The 25023-nt window shown below is 46.0% G+C and overlaps 1 protein-coding gene across 3 annotated transcripts; it reads left to right on the forward strand.

Annotated features, from left to right (window-relative positions):
* The first annotated feature begins 507 nt into the window (after positions 1–507).
* Positions 508–24140, forward strand: TFRC (transferrin receptor). 3 transcript variants are annotated; one of them, XM_088131640.1, is made up of 19 exons: positions 508–613; positions 5774–5841; positions 8267–8474; positions 10225–10438; positions 10555–10695; positions 12089–12182; positions 12529–12651; positions 13487–13585; positions 14029–14168; positions 15324–15487; positions 16853–16972; positions 17068–17153; positions 17271–17334; positions 18443–18510; positions 18840–18886; positions 19664–19745; positions 21204–21446; positions 21893–22033; positions 23117–24140. In XM_088131640.1, the coding sequence occupies exons 2-19, from the start codon at positions 5809–5811 to the stop codon at positions 23357–23359; spliced, it is 2310 nt and encodes a 769-aa protein (XP_087987766.1). In that variant the 5' UTR covers positions 508–613; positions 5774–5808; the 3' UTR covers positions 23360–24140. The 3 variants fall into 3 exon arrangements, with proteins under 3 accessions (XP_087987766.1, XP_087987767.1, XP_087987769.1); XM_088131641.1 differs by having other exon boundaries at positions 520–608; XM_088131643.1 differs by lacking the exon at positions 508–613 and adding an exon at positions 650–723.
* The last annotated feature ends 883 nt before the right edge of the window (positions 24141–25023 follow it).

Below are 25023 nucleotides of genomic sequence, written 5' to 3' on the forward strand. Positions count from 1 at the left end.
AACAGCTCCAGCTTTCTATATATAGAATTGCATCTATCCCGCCCAGGCTTATTTCCCGCCTTTTCCCTTTGCTCCGCCCCCTCCCAAACCGTCAAGGGCTTTCTCCCGCCCTCTCCCGCTTCCTGACTGGCCGACGGCAATGCCAATGAAGACGGAGGCGGGATCGCCGGGTTTTCTAGTGAGCGAGGCTCCTAGGCCGGGCGGCGGAAAGATTTGCGTCCCCCGTTTCCTGCCTCGTCTGGGTCCCTCCGCGCCCCCCCAGACACGCTGCGGCCGTGCCCAGTGGGTGGCTGTTTCGCATTCTGACGTTGTATTGCTGAATAGGATTCATTAGATCTAAAGCAGCCTCTCGATTTCGGACAACCCTCCCATCGCCCCCTGCCATAGCGACCGATAGCTCGGCCGCCTGCCAATCCTGGGAGTCCCGCCCCTCCCGCCTGGAGACCGCCTTGCGCGGGAGGAGGGGCGCGGCTGCTTCCACCAACCGGCGAGAGGCGAGAGACGGCGCTGTGATTGGTCGGCGCTGCCGGTTATATAGCCGAACGGAGCTGACCGCGGGCAGCGGATGGAGAGAAGCTGCGGAGCGCTGTTCTGTCTTTTGCTCGCCGGTGAGGTCAGGCAAAGACAGGGCGGGGCTGGCTGGCGGGTGGGCGGGGCCTTCGCTGTCACGTGCCGCGCGAGCGGGGACTCTGTCCTTCGCGGGGAAGAGCCGGCCTGGGCAAGGTGAACCGCCGCTGGCGGGCGGGCGGGGGGGCTGGTTGCAGGCGTGCAAGCCGCATCCTTTTTCGGGACGGCGCCGCGCAGGCGTGCCCCGCGCGCCCGGAGAGCGCCTTCCCGCGGGCTGGACGGCGGGAGGCTGTGCCCGGACCGGGGGAAGCCCCGGGCGGCCTGTGCCATGTGGCCCGGGAGGCCATCTTGACGACGGGCGGGCAGCCCCCGGCCGCGGACTGCGCGGCGACGAGCAGGGGCAGAAGCAGGGCGGGCCTGGCGCGGGTGCCGCAGCGTGGTGCGTCTGGGCGCACGTGGCCCGGCCGCGGGGGACGTCGCCGGCTGCGCTCCTTCCTCCTCCCGCTGAGGAGCCGCCGGGGGGCGCCTGGCGTGGCGGGCTTTGCGGCACAGCCGAGCAGGGCAGCGGACGCCGGCGGCGCCTTTCCGGCCGCACGTTGGGCGGCCTGGCGGGCTGCAGCCGGCGCCGAGCTGCTTGGCCGGCCGCAGCCTTCCCGCCCGTGCCGCGGAAGAGCGGCTGCGGCGGGCGAGGCCCCCGGTGGCCTCGGGCGCTGTCCGCTCCTCTCGAGCCCCGCGAGGTCGGGCTCCGGCAGCGCGCGGCGGGCCCTTTGTCCTCTGCTCGCGTGCGAAGGAGCGCCCGGTGCTCGTCCTGGGAGCCGGTCACGGCCGGGCTTTACGGCTGGCCGGGGATGCTTGCTGGGCAGCGGCGGGGTCTCGGAGCCGCTCTTGGGGTCCGCGCCAGGTTTTGGTGGTTGCCGCAGATGAGTTACAGCCACGGGCGGCTGCTTGACTGAATACATTCCCATCGGCCGGGCTTTGGAGCTGTGATGGTTGGCCAAGCCCGGGAAGCCGCACTGTTAGCATGCTGCGCCCAGCCTCTGTTTTTAATGTTGCAGCGCTTTTTAAGGCTGGGTGGTTTCTAATCAGAGTGGAGGGTTTTGTTCTTGGTTATAATTCCGTTAGGAAGTTTCTCAGTGTGCCTATGTACATTTCCTTGTGAAAGAAAGAAAAAAGATGTTTTAGGAATTGTTAAAGCTATGAACCTCCTAGACAGCCTCTCTTTTATAAGTATAGTACACTGTCTAGTGTATCATACAGTACATTTATATAAATAGCCATTCTAGTTTTATTCCTTTCCTCATTCTTTCCATCATGTTGCTTGCCTTTTCCTACGGCTGCTTCCTGAGTCAACCCTTGAATTGTCCATCACAACCTTAATTTTCCTTTCCTAATCATTGCTAACTTAATCATTGCTAACTGCACATGGGAGATGATATTTTCCCCTATATGCATCACTTTACACTTGATAACACTTAAATGGAAAATAGAGTTAAGTGTAAGCCTAACGTTTGTGGAGTTGCAAACCCTAACCCATTGTAGGGCTGACTTTTCACTTAAACTCAAGTAGATCTCTACATGGGACCCTCAATTTATCGCTCTCCTTTATGGAAATTTGCATTCCATCAATCTTACCAATTGGGTGCAAATTATCTAAGAACATATGGAGGAAGTAGCACGTATGTTTATACACATATACAAATATATGCTTAGATAAACATGCTACTAAATATTATGCCTTCTTGTCTCTAATACAATAATCAAGTTTTATTTATTTACAGGATGTTGTGCTGCTTTTTATATTAAAAACAATAGGCACAAATAAAAGTATATAAAATAGTATAGGGACAAATAAATACAGTTAAATACTTATTTTTGTATTTTTTTACATTAAAACAAAGAATAATGGGAAGCCCTGCATGTATAAATGGATTTGTTCTTAAAGAATTGTAAATAATTTTGTTAGATTAGCAGTTTCATGTTTGAATTTAGGAAAATTGAATAAATATCAGCTAAACTTGTTCATCTCCTGTCGTTTCTGTCAGACTGCTCTTCTCAAATACCAGTCCATAATTTGGGGGCTTGTATTGAGCAGATTAAAGCCTTAATGTACGTGGGAAAGACTCTTGGAGGGGCTTAAAAATATTGAAGACTATTTTAATATTTTGAAATGCATAGGGTTCTCTCTGATATGTTCCTTTTTGTATCCTGAAAGTTTTCAAACTGTTATATACTTGCTTATCAGCTGAAGATTAACTCTTATGATTGTTGCAGTAATACTTTAAACTCTCAGACTAAGCCAACTTCTGTAATACCTTTATAAATATGAAGTACTTGAATAGTGCAACTACAGTGGACCTTGTTATCAGACATTTTTACTTTCAAAACATCAGTACTGTGTTCAAGTGGTAATGAGTTCTTTTCAGCATATGTTGACCTGTATGCAAAAAAATTTCAGCATCATCAAGGACAATTTTTGACAGGCTGGCAGTGATCCGTGAAAGCTTGTTTTCTTTATATAAATGCAAATATGGTTTATTATGTTAGCTAATGTCAAAAGGAAATAGAAAAACCTAGTTTACTGCTTCCTCTGAAAGCAATAATTTTACATTTGTTACTTATTCAGAATCATTGGGAAAGACCCTATAAAAATGTATGAATTCTTTTAATGTACTCTAGTAAGCAAATATAAACCTGAAGGACTCTTGAGGTTTGCCTCTTCCCTCATCATCCCAGAAATATGTTACGGAACAGTCAGTATGTTCCATGCTATTTCTCTGTTAAATTCGCCAAGTAACGTATCAGTTCCTACCTTCTGGAAGCCTCATTGGCCTTCTGCTGAAAGGCGGGGTTTGATTTGCTTCATATCTCTTGCATAGCAGCCGAAACTGGCCACAAAACATCCAGTTTTCTTGTTCTAGCCAGTGCATGTACAGGCCCTGAGGTTGCCAAAGATTAATATTTCTATTATTGCCTGTAACTTGAGAGTTGCTTCTTGTTTAACTATAACATATTGTCATTACATTGATCTTAAACATGTAAATGTGTTTAAATAGCTGTTTTTTCTTAAGCAAGAGTAACCGTGGAAGTAACTTGAACCTTGCATTTAGTTGTAGCTCCCTGGTTCAGGGCTCGACTGACGTGTTTGAAAGAAATAAGGGGCTGAAGTAGGAACATTTGGAATCCCCAGTTGGGAATCTAAGTTGGGCAATTTGATGCACGGGTCGTCAGTGCTGTTTAGCCTGTATAAAAGGCAGCAGTTTGTGTAACTTATGCGGAGCTGGCTGAAGGTCAAATTCTTGTTGCTTAAAATGTAGGCAGACATAGCTGGAAATAATAAACTGATCTAAGAAAATTGGAAAGAGGTAAAGTCAGAAGGGTTCCCCCCCCCTCAAATAATGGTTGGTTCAAGCTGTTTTTTTTTTCCCCCTGTAGTGGACAGCTTATGGTGAAACCATTGACCAAAAATAAAGCAAGTTAAATCAAGTAGAGAAAGCCTGCAGTTTGGTATACTGCAGTAAGGTATACTAACATTGATATTTTAATATATCACAGTCTACTAAGCATCAAGAAAAGGAAAAGCAAAGGGACCTAATTGCTGGTGTTTAGTGTGCACCAACAGATAATATCACTGCAACTTAAAAGCAGTTTATGGCCTTCTTATCATCTTGATAGTTCTTAGCTGGCTGTATGCCTTGAAATGCTGATATCAGGAAAAACCAGAGGAAATGGGAAACGGGAGGGGATTCAGTTCTCAGTTGCTCTATTTCTAGTGCTGAATCTTGCTTTTGTCTAGATCTTTTAATCCTCAGAATTTCTCCCAAGCCTATACGATGTTGATTTTGATACATTTTCTGTCTAGAACAGTGTCTAGGAAATAAAAGCCTGTGTGTGTTTGGACTTCAGCTCCTCAGCTTGCAAGTCTGCATACAATTACAATGGGGAATGCAGTTATAATCATTTCTAAATGTAGATTTTGCTGAAGGTCATCTCCACTACACAAGGCACTTGGAACCTAATGTCTAGGCTGCCCAGTCCTTCCAGTAAGCACATTTGGTTGCAGAGCTCAGTCACAAAGTACAAGAAAGGCACAATGTTGGCACCATTAACATTTTGACTAATTCTGTGGGTTGGGTTTTGTATTCTGCAACAACTCTTGAGGTGAGAGGGTGGTGCTGGCTGCAGAAGGGTTGTCTTTCTGGCAGTTGCCGGTTTCTTCTTAGTAGAATGTCAATAAGCCTAACCGCTATAATGAAGATTAGCTGTTGCCTGGAAACCCCATTATTAGAAGTAGCTGCATCAATATCTGTCTATCTAATCTGTTCAGTTATGTCTGATTCTTGGAGACTGGCCAGACCCGTCCCTGCAGTTTTCTTGGCAAGGTTTTTCAGAAGTGATTTGCCATTGCCTCCTTCCTAGAGCTGAGAGAGAGAGGCCCAAGGTCACCCACCTGGCTTTGTGCCTAGGTGGAACTAGAACTCATGGTGTCCCGCTTTCTAGCCTGAATCACTACAGGTAGTCCTTGCTTAACAACCATTCATTTAACGACTGTTCAAAGTTACGACTTATGACCTGTACTCGCACTTATGACCATCACACCCCCACCCCCGTGGTCACGTGATTGTGATTTGTGACCTTTTATGACAGTTAAACGAATCACTGTGGTCATTAAGTGAGTCATGTGGCCAGTAAGTGAATTCTGGCAAAAAATGTCCATTGGGGAAACGAGTTGCTTAATGACCATGGGATTTGCTTAATGACCGTCGTAAAAAGGGTCATAAAATTGGGTCTAATTTTAGAAATTAGCTTAACAACTAATTTTCTGGTCCCTATTGTGGTTGTTAAGCAAGGACTACCTGTACACCAAACTGACTCACATACATCCATCCATCCATCTATCTAGTATAATTATATCTAGTATAATTATATATACAATAAATACAGTACTGCAGTAGCAGACTGGGGTGGTTGCAGAGGCTCTATGGGTGATAGCAGTTGTTGGCTTTAAACTGAGATACCCTGTTCTAATAATATATACTTGTATGCTGCCCAACTCTCAACAACTCAGGGCAGCTTACAACAATCAAACGAAATTACATTATTAAACAAATTATAATAATTTCTAGATACCTGGTGGCTGTACCTTTGTAAATTAGTCGTTGTAGTGCCAATGAAACATTGCTTAGTTGATATATTTTCTGACTTCTAGGTTCCAGTTAAGTAGCTGAAGAAATACCTGGAATTATGGATCATGCCAGGAGAGCAATATTTAACGTGGTAAGGATGTTATATTTATAAGAATAAATATGCCAGGAAATACTAGAATACAGCAATTGCTTCCTGTTGTTATGCAGTTTAGCCCCATCCATCATCCATTTTCAGACCACTGCTATACACAGGTAGTCCTCTGTTAACCACCACTCATTCAATGACTTAAGTTTTGACAGCACTGAATGAGTGGTGGTTACCACCAGTCCTCAAAGTTCTAGCTGTCCCAGCACCCCCCCCCGGTCACATGATTGCTATCTGGGCGCTTGGCAACTGACTCACACTTAAAGCGGTTGCGGCGTCCCATGGTCACGTGATTGCAATTTGCGACCTTCCCTGCCGGCTTCCCACAAGCAAATCAATGGGGAAACTGGCAGGGAAGATCACAAGTCACTTGGGTAAACCCACCTGTGGATCCTTCTCCAGCTACCCCCACACCCTCGTGCACCTTCCCCAAGCTGTGCTGCACCTCCCCCACCAAGCAGTGGCCACCCCAAACCCAGCTGCACTCACACTGTGCCTCCCCAGCCACCTGCGCACCCCCCACCCTGCAGCAGACACTTACCTGACTGCTTGCAAACCACCTGGGACTTGCAACTTCCTGCTGGCTTCCCCACTAACTCTGGTTGTTGGGAGCCGGCAGGAAGTTGCAAGGAGGTGCTCGCTTAGTGACCCATAATCCTCACTTAACAACAGCCACAGGGACTGCAGGGATTACTGTCGCTAAGTGATGCGGTCAGGTGGTGTTGCACTTTATGACCGCATTACTTAGCAACTGATATTCCAGTCCCAATTGCCATCGTAACTCGAGGACTACCTCTAATCCCTTCATTTTCAGTTGGCTATAATTTGGTTTACTAATTGGCATGCTGTAAAGATGGCCTGTTAATAGTTATTGGCTAACCAGCAAATTTTGAGTGCCTGTTTTTCGCTTCTGCAAGAAGCTAGCTAAGAGCACGTTAGACCACACTGGCTGTCATTAGCTAGCCCTTGAGGGGTGCCCTAGGCACAAAGGAGAGGAGAGAGGCAATTTCTGACTTACTGCTAGCTGGATTTCAGTGCTGAGCGTTTAGGAAAGAGCTGCTTCGGCTCCTGTGCCTCTAACACGATATACGGTGGAACGGAAGGGTTGCTTGCTAGCTCACTCAGCTTCTCTGCTGGCCCTGGGGGAAACAAGGCACCTTCATAGCTAGCTAACAGAGAAGCCCAGTGAACCTGGTAGAAGAGGCCTGGAGTGCTGCCTGGCCCCTCTCCCAAATCCCCTTTCTGCTTTGGAAACCGAAGGGGACTTCATTCTTTCCGAGTCTCGCACGGAGGGTTAGCAGAGGTTGACCTAGGACAATGAGAGTCATCTATTCTGCTTCTCACAGCCCATTCACTGGTGGAAGCCTTCTTGTTTGCAGTACTCAGGCAAGTGGTCGAATATACTTGAAGTTCCAAAACAGGAATATGGAACCTGTAGCTTTCCAGAAGTTTGCCTGCTTTATTTTATTCAGTTTAATGGGGTTGAATTAAAACTTTCAGCAGCTACAGCCTCCAGGGGCAGTAGTGGGGAACATTAGCAGTTGTGCTTCCCAACTTCTAGAAAACAACATGTCCTCTATTCTTTAACTGGTTACAGTTTTCGCAGTTCCTCCCATCTTTTCCTAACCATCATATCTTTGCCTTTCCATGTATAAATCCTCAGCCTCAGATGATTACATGTATGGATCTCCAGATGTATTTCATTGTAGAGTCTTGCCTAGCACTTCAATAAATGTCTTACAAGTGTTTTAATTTACTTATACTTGACCATTCAGGTGGCTTACATCCATGGAGAAAATACAGATGTAAGCAGAACTGCAGGGATTTGTCCAGGCAGTCGCCAGGAGTCAACACTGACTTGAGGGCACAAAAAAAAAAAAAAAGCAAAATAGTGGTACGACTAAAGTCCAAATAAAAATCAAGCTTTAAAATTAAAACCTTGAGGGAAGAAATGTCTGTTTACTTGTTTCTTAAATTCTGAAATGGGGGGCCAGGTGCATCTCTCTTAGGGAGTGCATGTACCAGTGTGTTAAACCTCTGATAGCGCATGCATCTTCAGAAGGACCTCTCTTGCTGATCTGAATAGCTGGGCAAATTTTACCACCCAGTTTCATGATCTTTTATGAGCTATTAGCCAAAGTCTCCGGTCTATAAATTAAAGCTGTTCTGTTCAGCTCCCCTGCCCACATTCACTAGAAAGGTACCGTATTTAGAGCTTATTCTTGAAGCAAGTTGCTTCACTTCTGCATGTTGTTCCATTGCAACATATTCAGTAATTGCCAGGGGAACTGCCAGTGGAGTTAGTGGAATTAAAAGTCAACAGGCCTTTCTGCTCAGCTGGGATCGTACCATTCTATACAAGAAAGCACAGCTTCTCTCATTCTTACCCAATCAAATCTTCTCTGTCTAGTTTGGAGGAGAGCCCCTCTCCTACACTCGCTTCAGTTTGGCTCGACAGCCAGATGGTGACAGCAGCCACGTGGAAATGAAACTGTCGGCTGAAGAAGAAGGAGGTGAAAATGGAATGATAGATCATCTTCAGCCCCAGGAAGTCAGACCGCGAAAGAGTCGGCACCTCTGGTGTGTGTGTGCAGGGGCGGCCCTGCTTCTTCTAATAGGTAAGATGAAAAGAGGCAAGGTTGTGTGCTGAAAAGCTTTTTAACATTGCCATGCAGGTTTCTTTTTTTAAAAAAAATAAATAACGGCTCTGGTGAAAAAGATGAAGAGAATACTTATCGGATTTATGGATGACACAGAATTGGGTGGGATAGTTAATATCCTAGAAGGCGTAAATAAAATTTAAAAGTCTTGATACCTGAGACTGCTTCTGAAAGTGACAGAATGAAATGTAATAGGGTATGAGTGCATAATCCTTTACTTGGGAAACAAAAAAACCAATGCACAGGGACAGGAGGGGGCAGAACACTTAGTAATGGCATTTGTGAAAAAGATATTGGCATAATAGTTAATTTGAAACTGAATATGAGCCAGCAGTGTGGTGTGGCTGCAAAAAGCGCAAATGTAGTGTTAGGATTCATCAACAGAAATATAATGTGCAAATCACAGGAGATAATTGTTCCATTTCTGCTTTGGTACTGAGTCCAGTTTTGGACAGCATCCTTAAAAAAGGATACATTGAAATTGGAACAGGTTCAGATGATTAGGGAACTAGAAATTAGGCTTTACAAGGACAAATTGGAGAAGCTGGGTAGGTTTGACTTTGTGAAGAGAAGATTGAAGGGGAAAATATGGTAGCTATTTTGAGTACTTGAAAGGATATTGCATAGGAGGAGGTCAGGACCCATTCTGTCTTGTTCCAGGGTGCAGATACTGAAACACTGATTGAAATTACAGGAAGGCAGATTATAGTTGAACATTAGAAAAATAGGAGCAATTTGAGAGTAGAACCAACGATCCAAAGTGGGGCTGGGCTCCCTTTCGTTGGATGTTTGCTGAAACAGGCTGATCAGCCATCTGTCTAAAATACTTTAATTTGAATTCCTGCCCTGAGTAGAAGGTTAGACTATGGCCTCAAAAGTTCCTTCCAACTCTATGATTCTGTGCAAACCAGAAATTCCTTTTAAGGTTGTCTGGCTCTTACCCAGCCAGCCAAATTGGAGGCTGAGTCAGATTATCAGACATTTCAGAATGAAATTACTTGATTGTGTCATATGACTGTGTCTTGGTTTCCAGTGTGTTCTTAAGAAGCTACCAGAGTGCTCTATTCCTATAGGAGCAGGATCCTTTGCAGTCTCTAGTTGACTGGTATTTAGGATGGATAAAGAACTGATTTAAAGAACAAGTTGAACTTTGCCCAGTGAAACTCCTACCTTTTTCATATACAGGTGGTCCTCGCTTAATGACCATTCATTCAGTGACCATTCCGAATTTATGACGGTGCTCAACAAATGGTACTTACCACCAGTCATCGTACTTAAGATGGTCATAGCGTCCCTGCAGTCATGTGCTCAGAACTGGCTCACACTTATAACAGTTCCAGCGTCTCGTGGTCACATGATAATCCTTGCAACCTTCTTTGCTGGCTTCCTACAAGCAAAGTCAACAGGGAAGCTGGCAGGAGGTTGCAAATGGCGACCACTCGACATTGTACTTAATGACATTGTATGGTTCGCTTAACAGTGGTAACTGGAAGTGCCAGAATTTCCATCGCTAAGCAGCATGGTCATGTGACTTCGCGCTTAGGGACGGAAATTCTGGTCTCAATGACCATAGTTAAGTGAGGACTACTTGTCATAATAGCATTTTGAAATAACAACAATGGAGTGATCAATAGAATTGTGCTGTTGTTTTCAGTGTTATATATTTGCTAGTAAATGCTGGCATCCTCCAACTGATCTCCATCAACAGGATTTTTGTTTGGCTACATAAGTTTCCGTGCACGGATGCAGCCAGTGGCGACGTGTAACAATGGTGCTGGATCATCAAGCGATGGGGCGTCCTATTCATCTTCATCTGACTACACTGAAACAGATGTACCATCAGAGCCTGTGCTGTATTGGGGTGACCTTAAAAGGAAATTGAACGAGAAGCTAAGCAGTGCAACTTTCCAAGACACAATCCGGTAAGTTTTTCCAGAAAGCCCCTTGAAATGCTTCTGATGCAGCAGAAGATTTTAGCACGTTGGCAGCTGCGTCTGGCTTCATGGAGTGGCTTGACTCCTTGGCTTTTCTGTTTTAGGAGAGTCTCCTCCAGCAGCCACGAGGCTGGCAGTACAGAGGATGAAATGCTGGCCGATTATATTCACCAACAGTTTGACAGATACAAGCTGGACAAGGTCTGGAGCGACGAGCACTATGTCCGTCTCCAAGCCAAAGGCAGGTAGGAGCGGTTCCTCAAGACTTTCAGGGACATGTTCCTTTTTGCTAGTTTCATTAGCACTCGGTAAGGTTGTAATTTGGATTGCCAACCTAGTGAGCAAGTCTCATGAAAAAAATAAACATTTAGGGAAAAGGCACGTGCTTTTTCTGTATTACTGTTTAGGGCTATACTCAACCTTCTATGGGAGCAGAGGGGATTGATGCTGGCTGGGGAATTCTGGGAGTTGGTCCACACATCTTAAAGTTGCCAAGTTTAAAAAATACTGGTTTAGGATAGGTTGATGTGACACATTAAAATGACACCTCTAAGCACACTGTATAAAACAGGCCATAATGTTAACTCTCAATTTGACCTATTTGTTTTGTCACAGGATGGGGTATGAACACAGCTGTAGTAAATTGACCATGATTTCTGGTTTAGGTGTTGTGTGGATGCAGCCCAGGCTCTTGCTTGAGGAAGGTGTTTTTCCCAGATTTTCAAAGAGCAGTTAGTGCAAATCGAAAGCCAGTGGAAGTTGTTCTGTCTTTCAGTAGCGGACTTTTCTCTGCTTAGGAAGCAAAAAAGTAAAAACTGTGAGAAAACATAAGAAATGAAATAGGGCTCGTACATAATGAAAGCCATTCGGCAAGGGCCAGGAAGGGAGCTTTTTCAGTAGTGGCACCTGCCCTTTGAAACATTATTCCACCTCCCCCCCATCAGCAATCAGATTGGCCTCGGCCCTGCTGGCCTTTCACAAGGCTTTAAAGATATGGTCCTGTCACTCGGCTTGGAAATCCGGATGTGTGGTAGGGCCTATACAGTGATAATATTGAAGTTGGTTTCTTATATAGGTGGTCCTCAGGTTACGACTACTCGTTCAGTGACTGTTGAAACTTGTGATGGTGCTGAACTAATGGGACTTAAGATGGATCCTCAGAGTTCTGGCTGTCGCAGTGTCCCCCATAGTCGTGTGATTGGGATCCGGATGCCTGGCTCATGATTACAACGTTGCAGTGAGCTGTAGTCACACGATCACGATTTCCAACGTTCACTGCCGGCTTCCCACAAGTAAAGTCAGTGTGGAAGTCATGGTCACGTGAGGTCCTTGCTTAACGAGGGCAGCTAGAACTACCATCGCTAAGCAATACAGTCATGTGACGTGCTTTACGACCTGGTCGCTTAGCAATGGCACTTCCAGTCCCAATTGCTGTCGTAGCTGCGGACTACCTGTGCCTCGGCTGCTGATTGTCTTGTATGATTTTCACATTGCTTTTTGTTCTTTCACATAGTTTTTCAATGTTGTAAGCCACCCAGAGTTGTGTATTTTAGATGGGCAGCCATATAAATTGAAATAATAAATATTTTAAAATGCCATTCTGAAACTTGCAGTAACGGCCACGTTCTTGTGTCTTAGTTCTTCAAATGTAGTTTCTTTGGACGACCCTGGAAAAACTGTTCTGGAGACGCCCAGTGCTTTTGTAGCCTATGGTGAAAATGCAGAGGTTTCGGTAAGTTTTCTTGGCTTGTACTGGTGCATAAAAATCCAGACCTCAGTAGCTTCATTCTTCCCACCTTGGGAGCTTGGTACCATCAAAGATGATTTAAAAAGTTTCATGCTATAGTGTATCTCTTTCCAGTGAAGTAGAGCTTGGGGAAATGTAGTTGTCCTGGGCAAGATTAGAGTACTGTTTTGATAATTTCTCCAAGGATTCCTCCTGCATCTAGAGAAACTGGGTGCGGAACACAAGCCAGCCTCTGTGCCTACCTGCTAAGGTTCACCTCAGATATTGACTGAAGTTTTCTCTTAGGCTGCTTGATGGAGCTCTCTTGGCTGACCAACCTTCTCCATTCTAGGGCAAACCGGTTTATGCCAATTATGGCCGTAAAGAAGATTTCAAAGTACTTCTAGAGCAGAGTATCGGTATGAATGGCACGGTGATCGTTGTGCGAGCTGGGCGTATTTCTTTTGCTGAGAAGGTAAAATTATTTTATGATATGCCGCGAGCAGTGAAAAATGTGCAATTCCCCCAAAACACGAACAGAGCATAAAAATAAGAAAAGACGTGGCAAGAGCAGTTGGGTAACAGTTCAAATAGTTGGCGACAACAGTGCCATTCTCAGTTGCCCAGTCATGTCACCCGGAGTGGAGCAATGAGCGAGGGGCAGAAAGAATCCCAGATGTGCGTGGCAGGCTTTCCATGCCGTCTTTGGGTTATGCCCCTCTTCTCTTGTGCCAAAATCCAGATTGGTGGAATGGATTGAAAAGCGTTGATCCCTGGACTGTGCACTTGGCACATTTCTCCACCGTGACAATAGTTGGTAAACACTTAGCTGCTGCTTCCTGTTTGTTAACAAGACCATGGTGGAGAACAACCCTTTTTTTTATCACGCAGCTGCTGATTTGCTTGGTAGCCTTTGGTAAAGAACACAGAAAGAAACTTTATAAAGATTCTTTCTCAAGGAATGGCATATAATGTATGTGTGGTGTGAATTGTTCAAAATATGATGAAAATACAATGCCAATAAGGTTAACTCTTCATAGGTAAGCCGACTTACACCTACCTGGCCCCTCAAGTGCTTTTCCTATCTCTGTTTTGACTTTCCTAGATCAGAAAAAAATGCAAACCTGCTAGCTTTTGGGCAGATCTGCTGCACTTGTAGAACTAGGGAGCACGATTGAATGGAGCCGCATAGAGTTCAGGGGTCCCTGGAGAACTTGTGCAAAGAGAGGCTGCTTAACTTGTCTCTTCTGTGTGCCACTTGGCTGCTTTTGCAGATGTTGTCAGTAAAAACGCCAAATGTCTCCTCCTAGGTGGCCAATGCCAAGGTGCAAGGTGCTGTAGGAGTGTTAATCTATCCAGATCCTGTTGACTACAAGGACCTTGGAGAAAATATCGCCCAGTTTGGACACGTGAGTTTTGATAGTTCTCCATCGGTGAACTTTTCTGCTTCTTTTTAAGGATGCTTTGGGAGTCTGTTGAGAAAAGCAGGTGCCTAGTATTGGCTCCTCCAACAGGCTGCAGGAGGGGCGCAAGGGGAAAGGCAGGGTTACGTATTCTGCTGAGACACCAGTTGCTTGGTTGCTCACTTGTCATCTTGCCAGCAGCTGCCAGTCCACCAGGCTGTTCCAGCTGTTCTCATCCTAGCTGGTTGTCTTAGAATTAGCGGCTCTGTCTGCTTTTTCCTCTTTTTCCATCTCTCTTCTTTTGAGTATCAAGTCTTTTAGAGTAGAAATCTCAAGGCTGTGACAGTCTCAATGTAGTGAAAGCCTTTTTGGAAGGAAACGCCCGATGTTCTGTTTATTGCTTTTGCAATGCTTCTCTGTTTATGTAATTCTTGGGTCTTGTCTCGTAGGTTCATCTTGGTACTGGTGACCCTTATACTCCTGGATTCCCTTCTTTCAACCACACTCAGTTCCCCCCCGTTCAGTCTTCGGCCCTTCCACGCATCCCTGTCCAGAGTATTTCAAGCTCAGCTGCCCGAAAATTATCAAGGTAATTCTCCACCAGTTTTCAAACTCCTTTTAAGCAGGCTTGATTGTTGCTGGTACCAAGAACCCTAAGGCTTCATTGTTTAGATCATTTTCTGTCAGCCCTCTTCCTCTCTGAAGATATGCATATGAGCCAGAACAAGAAAATTAAGCCCATAAAGAAATTCCATAGTGTAAATTTGTGTTGGTGTCAGGCAAACGTCTTACCACCAGATACAGGCGCAGCACAACGGTCACCATTTTATAGATGAAAAATGATAAAAATTGTCCTCCCACCTCACAGTGGTTAAAAAAAGAAAATCCCCTAAAAATCCCCTGCTGCCCTTTACTGAGACCCCCAAAATACCATTGTCTTTTTAAGGGCTCTCACAAATAGCTTCTTGGACTGAGTCTTGGCCTCCATCATACTTCTGTGTTCCCTTTGCTTCTCCAAAAGGGAGGAGGTGAAGAAGGAGGGCAGAAGGGGCTTATGTTTTCCTTTGTATTGCGTGTCTGGGGCAGGGGGAGGTGTACAGTTTAAGGAAGAGGGAATTGAGATGGACGATTGCTCCTGCAGCGGTCATTTCACTAACTGCAGCAGAAGTGAGTAGCCTGATAATAAGACTTGAAAGGAGTGAAAGCTGAATTGTGGCGGCTGTGTTTATTCGGTGGAGATCCCCAGAGAGTCATTTCCTCACATCTTGGTAGCAGAAGAGGCATCTCTCTGTTGTATCAAGTTGCTCTCGTTCACAGGAAAAATGCTTGTTGCGCTCCTAGTCCAAAGACATTGTAGAACTGTTCCAGGCTTCCGTCCATAAGGGATAGGTTCAGAACAGTTCTAGGATAAAAGCCTCACTGGAAAGTACTAGGTAGTTTCTTCTGTAGTAACTTCTACAATATTAGGTATATCTGTAGTATTGCTACATGTTCTTCACAAAAGAGGCATCAAATGTAAATGTTAAGACCTTCCATATAAGCAAGCATTAATGCTTTAAGTACTCAAAGTCTCTGCCTGCTGTCTTACAAAGTTGAAAATATGTCTGCTGACCCCTCTGTTCCTTGAAGGAACAAGAGATAGAAACTTGGTATCGTAATTATTCTGCAGATGCCTGGGCACATGACATTATGTTGAGAAGTGCATCTAGATATGTGGAATAACTAGTTCTGGTCCTGCTTTCAGTGTTATGAATGGGTCGGACTGTCCATCAACCTGGCAAAACACAGTCTTTCGCAAGTGTGCTACATCTCCAGCCGGAACCAGCGTGAGGCTCAAAGTCGACAACCTCCTTGTGGAGAAGAAAATCCTGAACATTTTTGGTGTGGTGAAAGGTTTTGTGGAACCAGGTAAACATTGCTCCTTGGGCCACGGAGTTGGAAAAAAGCTTCAGCCTGATTACCGCGTGCTTGGTGTACTTTTTGGTCCTTTGAATCTTATAGTCGGAAGAGGCCATTGAAGCCACTGAGTTTCAGGGCAGGAACCCCAGATCAAAGCATCCCCCAAAGCTGGCTGTTCAGCCCGTCCTTGAATGTACCCCGTGATGTGATGGAAAGCCTTCACCCCTTTCAGTAACCTAGTTCTACTGTCAATTGCTTTTACTGTTAGGAAACTTTTTCTAAAACTCAATGGAGATCTGCCCTTCTGTAACTTAAAACTTTTCTTCTGTTTCCTGTCCTCTGGAACATGAGAGCCCTTGGCCTTCTGGGTGTCTCATTGCAAGCAGTGGCTATTGTCACTCCTTGATGGAGCTCTGATTTTTTTTGTTGTTGCTCCCCCCCCATGATTTACTTTGAAGTAACTGACTTGCAGTGGGTGCTTCAAATCTGATCCCTAAGGCTGCAGCCATCAAGAGAAGGGGCTGCTAAAGGCCCTTTTTTCCTTGAGATCTTAATCAGATAAGACAATAACACAGTAGCACTTTTACATCAAGTAGGAAACAGCAGTAAGCTGTCCTAAATAATGGGGTTTCACGTTTCAGAGACGACACTTCTAAGGGCTAAACTGAAGCTGACTAGCAAAAATGGATCTCTGTACATTTTCCCATTAAAGGGAGAAATAAGTACAGTGGTACCTCGGTTCACGAACTTAATTCGTTCCATGACTGGTCGTGAACTGAAATGGTCGTGAACCGAATCAAATTTTCCCATAAGGTTCAATGTAAATACGGTTAATCTGTTCTGAACCACGTGTATTTTTTTTTTAAACCACAAAAATATGAAACAAAGTACAGTATAGTACAGTATGAAGAGAGAGAACACTAACCTTGCTTGAGGCGACTTCTGGCGTGGAGACAGGAAGGCGGGTGGGGAGGTGGTTATTGTTTGGAGGGAGAGCCCCCCTCCCTACAGGAAGCCACGACCACGTGTCATAGCAGGGAAAATGGCTGCAGATCCTGTTCGTCACCCAATGCGGAGTTTGTGAAAGGAAGCAAAATTTTGCGAACGATGCTGTTCGTGAACTGAATTGTTCGTGAACAGAAGCGTTCATGAACCGAGGTATTACTGTAGTTTTAAAAAAGTGTGGACTTTAACTCCCAGAATTCCCTAGCCAGCATGGCTGGCTGGGGAATTCTGGGAGTTGAAGTCCACATAGCTTAAAAGTTGCTGAGGTTGAGAAACACTGTTCTAGGAGCTTCCTGTCCTAGCAGCCCTCCCCACGTTACAGCTGCATCATAGCATTTTTGGGATTCAGTTAGCTGCTTTCTCTTCTAGATCGGTATATCGTGATTGGAGCTCAGCGCGATGCCTGGGTAACTGGAACAGTGAAGTCCGGAGTTGGTACAGCCCTGTTACTGGAGCTGGCCTACGTCCTCTCTGAGATGGTGAAAACCGGTAAGGCTTTTGAGAGAATGCAACAACAGGAAATAAGTCTATTGTTTTTTGGGGGCAGAGCTGAACAGAATAGCTGTTTCTTCTACACTTTTCAGATGGCTACAAACCCCACCGGAGCATCGTCTTTGCCAGTTGGAGCGCTGGAGAATTCGGAGCTGTTGGTGCCACAGAATGGTTAGAGGTAAGAGTTGTTTTTTTTTTAAATTCAAATTTAAAATACTTTTATGGTCCATTTCAGGATACGCTTGTAGAATAGTTTACAAGTCCCACTTTTTTTTTTTTTTTTTAACCATCTCAGGGCTACGCTGCCTCCCTGCACTTGAAAGCGTTTGCTTATATCAACCTGGATGGAGCCGTTTCAGGTAAGTTTCCATGATGCTAAGTAAAGGTTTGAATCATGCAAAATATCTGACGGCCTGATGGCTTGAAAAGCAAGAACGGAGAAATGGCAGCAAGCAAGTCCGTTCTCCGTTCTCTGCGAGTGCCCCTAACACTCTCAGCATTCCAGTTGTGCTCTCTCGGGCCCCGTGCTTAGTTGAATGCCATGTAGGGAGAACATTTTGTGCTTGGTCTTCCTTTGCTGCCATGGCTGACTTGCTGAAATGCAGTTACTATGGGGCCAGAGTGCACTGGAGAAGAAAATATTAGCTCTTGTTCCAAATCTTGGTCCCTCTGGAGAGACCTTACACACGGGAAAGAAAGGGGCTTGAAGGTTGAAATCCTTCAAGGGCTTCTGCTGTAATCATGCAATGGTTTTGCTCTGACTGTCCAGCAGAGCACAACCTAGTTTCCATTTGTCCCTAAAAGGGCAGCTGCTTAAAGGACTATAATATACTCGGTCCAGCAGAAGGGGCAGGTTGCAGACCCCACCAGTCAAGAAATTTCGATTGGTGGGGTCTAGGCAGAGAGGTTGCAGCGCCCACCCTATGGAGCATCCTGCCTCCTGAGGTGCGGTGTGCCCCCTCCCTCGTGGCCTTCAGGAAAGGGATCAAATCCTGGCTCTTTCAGAAGGCCTGAGGGCCAGAGGGGGGCCCGCACCTGTGGAGATGGCTGGTGGGGTGATGGGTTGTTCCCCCCCCCCCAGCATCTTACAGGTTTTTTAGGGCTAAAATCATAGGAGGTTTTTAGGGCATTTTTAATATAGGTTTTTTAATTATTTATAGATTGTATCCATGTTTGGAGAGACCTGTGTTTTTTCTTTTTTATTATTGTGAGCCGCCCAGAGTCACCCGTTAGGGGAGATGGGCGGCATACAATTCTGAAAATAAATAAATAAATAAATTAAATAATCGAGGCTGGAGGCTGAGCAGAACATCCCATGTGAGAATTAGGTAGCTGGATCTCAAGCCATAGGAGATCTAGGATTTCAGCAACGTCTCAGATCTTTGGTCTGAAATTGGCAAATCTGTTTAGTATGACTTCTGGGACCTCAGAGTATCTTGACCTAAAACTTCTCGTTCCATCCCACAGGATCAAAGGAATTCCGGTTCTCTTCCAGCCCCATGTTGAAAAAGCTCCTGGAAGAAGCAGTCACAGATGTGAGTAGAACTAGCCTGTTGGGCTGTTTTCTAGAAAAATGAAGTAATAAGCGAGCCAGGCACCAGTGGTGCCTCTCAGGAACAAAAGCAAGATGTGCTGTTGGTCCCTTGGCCTCCTCTGTATACGCTTCATCCTCCCTGTGCCGTGCTGTTGAACATCTGGTGCCTTCTGATTTAAGGTCTGCAACAGCAGAAGAGCCAGAAGGAAAGTCTCAGGCAAGGGAGTGGGATTTGAACTGAGCCACAGACAGTTGGATCTCCCCAGGGGGCTATGGGTTATCCCTAGTCTGAAAAGAGTCTGATGGGATACTCATTGTGTCTTTCTCTAGGTCAAGCTGCTGTCATTCAGTCTTCGTACCACTTTGGCAAGCAAAGAGTAAGTAAACATTTGCTCTCCCTGTTTCTGTTTTCAGCCTGATAGGACTCCTGCTTTGCAGCTCACAGCTCCAAGAAGCAGCCCAAAACTAATTGATAGTCAGACTTTAAACATAACCTTTTCCCCCACAAGAGAACACCTCCAGACTTCTTGGCTTTGCCCACATCTATGAGGTTGCGCCATTGCCCCACCCACTGTGTCGTCTCTTCTGTCCAAATGTGAGGTGGAAGTCCTAAAATTTCCTATGTCTTCCTTAAAGCCCGATTCTGTCCTGAACATATTCTAGGCACTGTTCAACATTCAGACTCAGCAGGTGTCAAAAGGACTGTTCCTGTAGCTCATTCTCACGTGGATGTGGCCTCTATTACAAGGTCTACTGTGGAGGAAGAGCTTTTTCACATAAAAAAAGCACTGCCCGCTCATCAAAGAGTGTGTGAATTCTGTAGTGTCTTTTTCAGAACAGTGAATTTGCAAAAGGATCAAGGGGCACGCTTAGCGTGAAATGAGCACTTTCTCCTGCCCACGAGAAATAATAATATTGAAAAATCTTATGTATTCAGCAGCCCTGGCCCTGAAATGGTATCGGATTGCTAGGATGCGCTGGAATACAGTATAGGTAGTCAAAAGCTTAAATCTAAAACTGCATGGCCCCAGGAGTCATGATTTTGTGTGCTTTCTTGATTGCAACACAGTTGTTGGTGCATATTGGTGGAGTTCTGATCCCATCGTTCTAAAAGCAATGGCTGAAAAGTTTTTTCTACCCCCCCTCCCCCCCAGAGTTCCATTTCAGGTAGATGACACGGCCAGGACATTCACCGCGTATTCGGGAATCCCAGCCATCTCCTTCAGCTTCAACAACGTGAGTTCCATCCTAGCTCTTCGGCGCAGTAGCTTTTCAACAGCCCATGTTCGCATTCTGAGGGTGCAAGCTGCTTTCGGAACTAGGGCTCTTGCCGGGCATCAAATCGCAGGTCAGTGTGGACATTCCCACACTGAGGGATTCGGCTTGTGGGGAGTCTGCTCCCTCTCCATCTAGTAAGCTCTTTGAGGACAAGTCTATGGGAAGATAATAGGTAAGGGCATAGCCTAAGCAGAAAATCTGTGTTACTCAGGATTGGGTTCCTGATGCTCTTTGAGCTTGGTTGTCATCTACCAAGCCTCACTTCCAGTTGATGTACTGATGATGTTATTTAGCCTGGTAATGAAAGATCTGTCAGATAAAACCAGGCTCAGAGAGCGTCAGGAACCCTCCAGGACCACCAAAAAACAGGATGTGATCTACCCAAGAAAACCGTAAATAAGTCAGAGAAGCTTCCCAGACTTGCTATCTTCCCATTTCTCAAGTCTTTACAGTGTTTGTTGAAACCAGTCAGAGGTATTTCCAAGTTCTCTTCAACTTTTTCAGATTTATGCTGACATTTGTATCTGTTATCTTGGGTAGATCAACCATTTGGGGAGTATGGTGCTTGCAGAAATTAATCAGCTCGTCATTTCTCTTCCCACTTGTCTCTCAGCTGCCCAATAGCTGAGTGTCGTTTTATTTTGAGCTTGCCTGGAGGCCCAACCCTCCATGATGGTGTATATTTGTGCCTTGCCTGATAGTTTGCAAAAACACCCCTTTGAAAAGTCTGTTGGATGGTGGTGAGGGCAGATTCTTTGTACAGTATTGTAAATGAATTCAGTCAGAAGCCTCCAGTGTTTTTCCAGGTGCTTCATGAGTGTGGTCTAGCAGCGAATGTATATTTTAAACCTTTTCTGTGTACATAGACATCGAACGTTCTGGGAGAAAAATGCTAAATTTTTATTGGAACGAGGAGAATACATCTTCCCTGGCTTTACTCAGTGGCTTAATTGAATATAGGAAATGGGGTGGTGGTCAGAACACCTTCTGATCAATAGATAACAGATCACTCCTGCGGGCTGCCAGTATAAGGCTGGCCATAACAGTGCCAGTAGGTAAAACAACAACTTAAAGTCCTGGAGAGGAGGGAAATTACAGGGGAGGGTGGCCTTTTCATCGGAATGGAGATCAGGTAATTTCTGTGTTGTGGATCCTGCCAGAAGATGGGACGTATCTTCGCCAGAAGCTTGAAAGCTTTGTGTGCCTTGACTGTTGAAAACATGCTTGCTTGTAAGGACTGAGGTAGCAGCAGAAAAGCAGGGGGCTTCTCCGTGATGCTCCTCCGCTCACAAGCCCATATTTTCTCTCAACAATCTTTTGCTAGTCAAGAACTTGCTGAGACAAAATGGAGGGGAGGCAGGGCATAGAAAAGACCCCTGTGCGTGGAATGCTCACAGTTTTGCTTCTGCCTTGCAGGGTGGAAGCTCCTACCCCTACCCCTATTTCGGCACATCACAGGACAATCTGAACAACCTGCTCCACGCCTTTGGCAATTCTCTCAGCCAGCTGGAGAACGCGATGCGCACGGCTGCTGAAGTAGCCGGCCGGATGGCCCTCAGGTTGACGCACGACCGCGAACTGTACCTGGACTACAAGAGCTACGACAGTCGCGTGCACGGCTTTGTGATGGGCCTGCTCCCTTACCAGAGGGACATGCGGGTAAGGACGTGAGAGGAGGCCACGCACTGTAGCAAGGCTTGCCACTGGCTCTTTACGTTCCGGGGGGAGAGCAGAAGATACAGCAGCACCAAGGGAGGAGCCGTTTGTAGAAAAGGGGGAGTCACCAGAAAATGCTCTTGTGTACCTTAGTGGCGTTTAAAGGCAGTTTGGGCTACAGTGAAAAGAGCTTATGCTACCAGATATTTAGGCTCTGTTGAAAGGTCAAGGCGCTGCAGGAATCAAGGCTGCTTGACACCGTAACACAACGGTTTAGCTGAGTCACGTGGCTCAATGTCTGGAATGCCAATAATGGTCCTGGTTTCCTGAACTTCAAGGCCCCGTTATTAATGCCTGGCAAAACCAAAACAAGCCTGGAATAACTGCTAGGCAGTCCCGTCACGTGTCTGTGTTGCTAACCTCAAGGTTCTGTTTCTGCTCTCCTGCAGAAAAAGGGTTTGGACCTTCAGTGGCTGCTTGGGGCCCGTGGAGATTTTACTCGTGCGACAGCCAGTCTGAGCCTAGATGTTAAAAACACTGATCTTAACGACAAGGATGCTTCCCGTGTCCTGAATGACCGGCTTATGAAAGTGAGCCTTTATCATTTTCTTTGTTTCCCTCCCTAAGGCTGGTTCTGTCCGACTGAAGAAGCACAACCCAGATAGTTTGCAGTGGACAGTCGTCGCTGAGCCCAGCGGCAGTCTGCGTTGTAAATGAGAATGATTGGCCTGGATGGGCTCCTGTGGTCTCTCCCTCCTGGCCAGTAAACGGAACAAGGCGAAAAGTCTGTTGCCGCATGAGCTGAACTTTCAGTGCCTGGCTACCCTCCCTGCTACCCTCTCGCCTTAAGCGTCTTTCTGTGATGCACTGTGAATGTTTTGAGGGTGTCCATGTGTATCACAGGAAGAAATACTGCCCCAAAACTTGTCTGCAGAAGAGCAATCAAAAAGCAGGCGGTCTGCTTTAATGTTTTTGTTAACTTAATCCGGCAGACTTCAGGTCTTGCAGCTGAAATGTGATCAGAAGACTGGAGTGGAAATTCTGCATAAAATTTCTTCCCGGGTTTTTAAAATAAGCTGTAAATTGAGATCTGATGGTGGCAGGGGGAAAACCTGGGAGGAATCTAACCATTTGCAACCAAAAGGTTTTGCTCATTGCCTAAAAACAGAGTAGAGAGTTGGCAGGTGGGCATGCCTAGGAAGATAGTGGGACATGGGTATAACAGGCCACAGTCCTCTTGTACATTGCCAACCCTCCCCATAGTGGTGTGTGCGACAGAATAAAGCTTCCAGTGGCACCTTGGTGCACAAACAGGTTGCTTTAGGAGAGGAGGCTCATTTGGATGAAAACCTTACTATTGGCAGAAAATTCTGGGCATATATCTAGAAAAGCCTCAAACGTTTTCCCACTCTAAAAAGCTGCCAACCAGTTTTGTCCATTTTTCATATGGATTACTGGTTCCTCGTTAAGATCAGGTTTATACTTTGCCATTGATGTTGATCGCTTTAAACAAGTATTTCTTAACCTTGTCAACTTTAAGATGTGTGGACTTCAACTCCCAGAATTCCCCAGCCAGCACAGCTGGCTGGGGAATTTTGGGAGTTGAGGTCCGCACATCTTAAAAGTTGAGAAGGTTGAGAAACGCCACCTTAAAACGCTGCCTTTCTTTGCAGGTGGAGTACCAGTTTCTCTCCCCATATGTCTCCCCAAAGGATACTCCCTTCCGGCATATCTTCTTGGGCTCCGGCTCTCACACCGTCCAGGCATTGCTAGAACACGTCAGTCTTCTGAAGAGTGATCCAAGTGCTTTTGATGAAGTCCTGTTCAGGAATCAGCTTGCTCTGTTGACTTGGACCATCCAGGGAGCTGCAAATGCCCTCGCTGGTGACATCTGGAACATAGATAACGAATTCTGAAAAGGCTAATCCCTAACTTGAAGTACAGCAACAGATCCCCTCTTCCCCCGACCAGTAGCACAGAACACCTTCCCCTTAGCTTTTCAGCAGATTTTTTAGAGGCCCAGAATTAAATGAGTAATTCAAAGTGTCCTGGGACAGATTTAGGTGCAGATAGATTTCCCTGTCAAATGTGCTATCCTCCCTTAGCAGTCCGTAGGGGTTCTGTTTTTTTAGTAAGTGAATCCTTGCCTCCAACTGGACAGAGCGCCGAAGCAGCCCACATTCTGACTGGCATTAAGCTCCCGAGAGGCAAAAGGCATAAATTGGTATTGCCTGACTGCATGGGAAGGCAGAAGTGGAGTTCCGATCTCCCACACATTAAAAAAGCCTTTTCACCAACCCGAGTCCCTTCAGCCCTGGAACGTGGAACCTTCTGCCTTCTGTCCAGTTCCCCTGTGGCTGCTTACTCAGGAAGGCCGAGCCCCAGAAATATCGTGAACGGGACCATGACAGGTCCAGTGGCACGACTTAGAAATTAACAATGGAAGCTCTTTCGGGCAGAGCCATGTTGTTTTGTCCCCTTGCTCTGAGGCCTATCAGGAAATGTGGAGTCTCTCTGCCGGTCTCACTGGGAGGGTGAGTTCACCTGGACTTGGTACTGAGGTATTTATTAGTTATTTATTTATCAGTGACAGTGTTCACTATAAATGCTATTTGTGTTCTACCGAATATAATTATCGGAAGCAGTGACTTCCATAATTATGACAGTTATACTGTCGTTTTTGATATAAATATAAAAGCAGCATCTGCTAACCATGATTACTGGAGTTTTTGCCCTCAAGCCTTGAATGGCCTGCAGGAGCAGCAGTGAACACCTGGAAAATGGTCTAGAAAGGGAAGGCGGATTTCCCTCCGCTGGAGTGTAGAGTTCACCTTGGGGGTCTGCAATCTTTGTCCCTCGGTAGTGCGCTGTGGGAGGAGGAAGAAGCCCTCTCAACCTGGCATCCTCCAGATGTGCTGGACTGAGCCCCAGGATTTGAACAACTGTGTCAGCTGTAAATTCTGGGAACTGGCATGCCTGGAGGATGCCTGTTTCATGCCCACAGAGGCCCTTGTTGGCTCTGGTCCCTCCGAAGAAGAGTGGCTTAGCTTGACAGACTCTGTGGGATCTTGTCCGGTTTCCCTAGAGATCTGCCTTTCCAGATCAAGAGAAACGGGAGAAGTTGCCAGCGACAGCAGCCCCACTGTGTGGGCTTCGAATCAGCCCCTGCCTTTCCAGGCTAGAGCTAAAGTGAGGGAGGTCGCTGCAGGCTCATATTCAGCTGGGCTTGCATCGAAATGGCAGCTATTGCAGAAAACCTCCAGTCCTGCAAAAGTATCGTGAGAACTTGAGTCCCATTATCGGGGGCAGAGTCTCCCATAATGTAAAAGAACAAGGTAGCTTTTGCCTACCAGAGTGTTATATCGGAGGCAGTGACCTCCATGTTGCACTAAGGGTGTCTAATTATCGGGGACAGTGTTTCCCATAATTTTATCTAAATGCTCGTCATGCAAGGATACCTGCAGAGCATGATCGTTAGTATCTAACATGAATTATTTGAACTGCTACAATTGTCTTTCTGTCTCTGATGTCCCTTTGCGCTGGCTGCAAGAACCTGTTGGGCGGCCCTTGCCGTAAGATG

Source organism: Python bivittatus, unplaced genomic scaffold, assembly GCF_059951505.1.
Source record: "Python bivittatus isolate LINGU-HERP-01145 unplaced genomic scaffold, Pbiv_v1 ctg000980_np1212, whole genome shotgun sequence".
NCBI lineage: Eukaryota > Metazoa > Chordata > Lepidosauria > Squamata > Pythonidae > Python > Python bivittatus.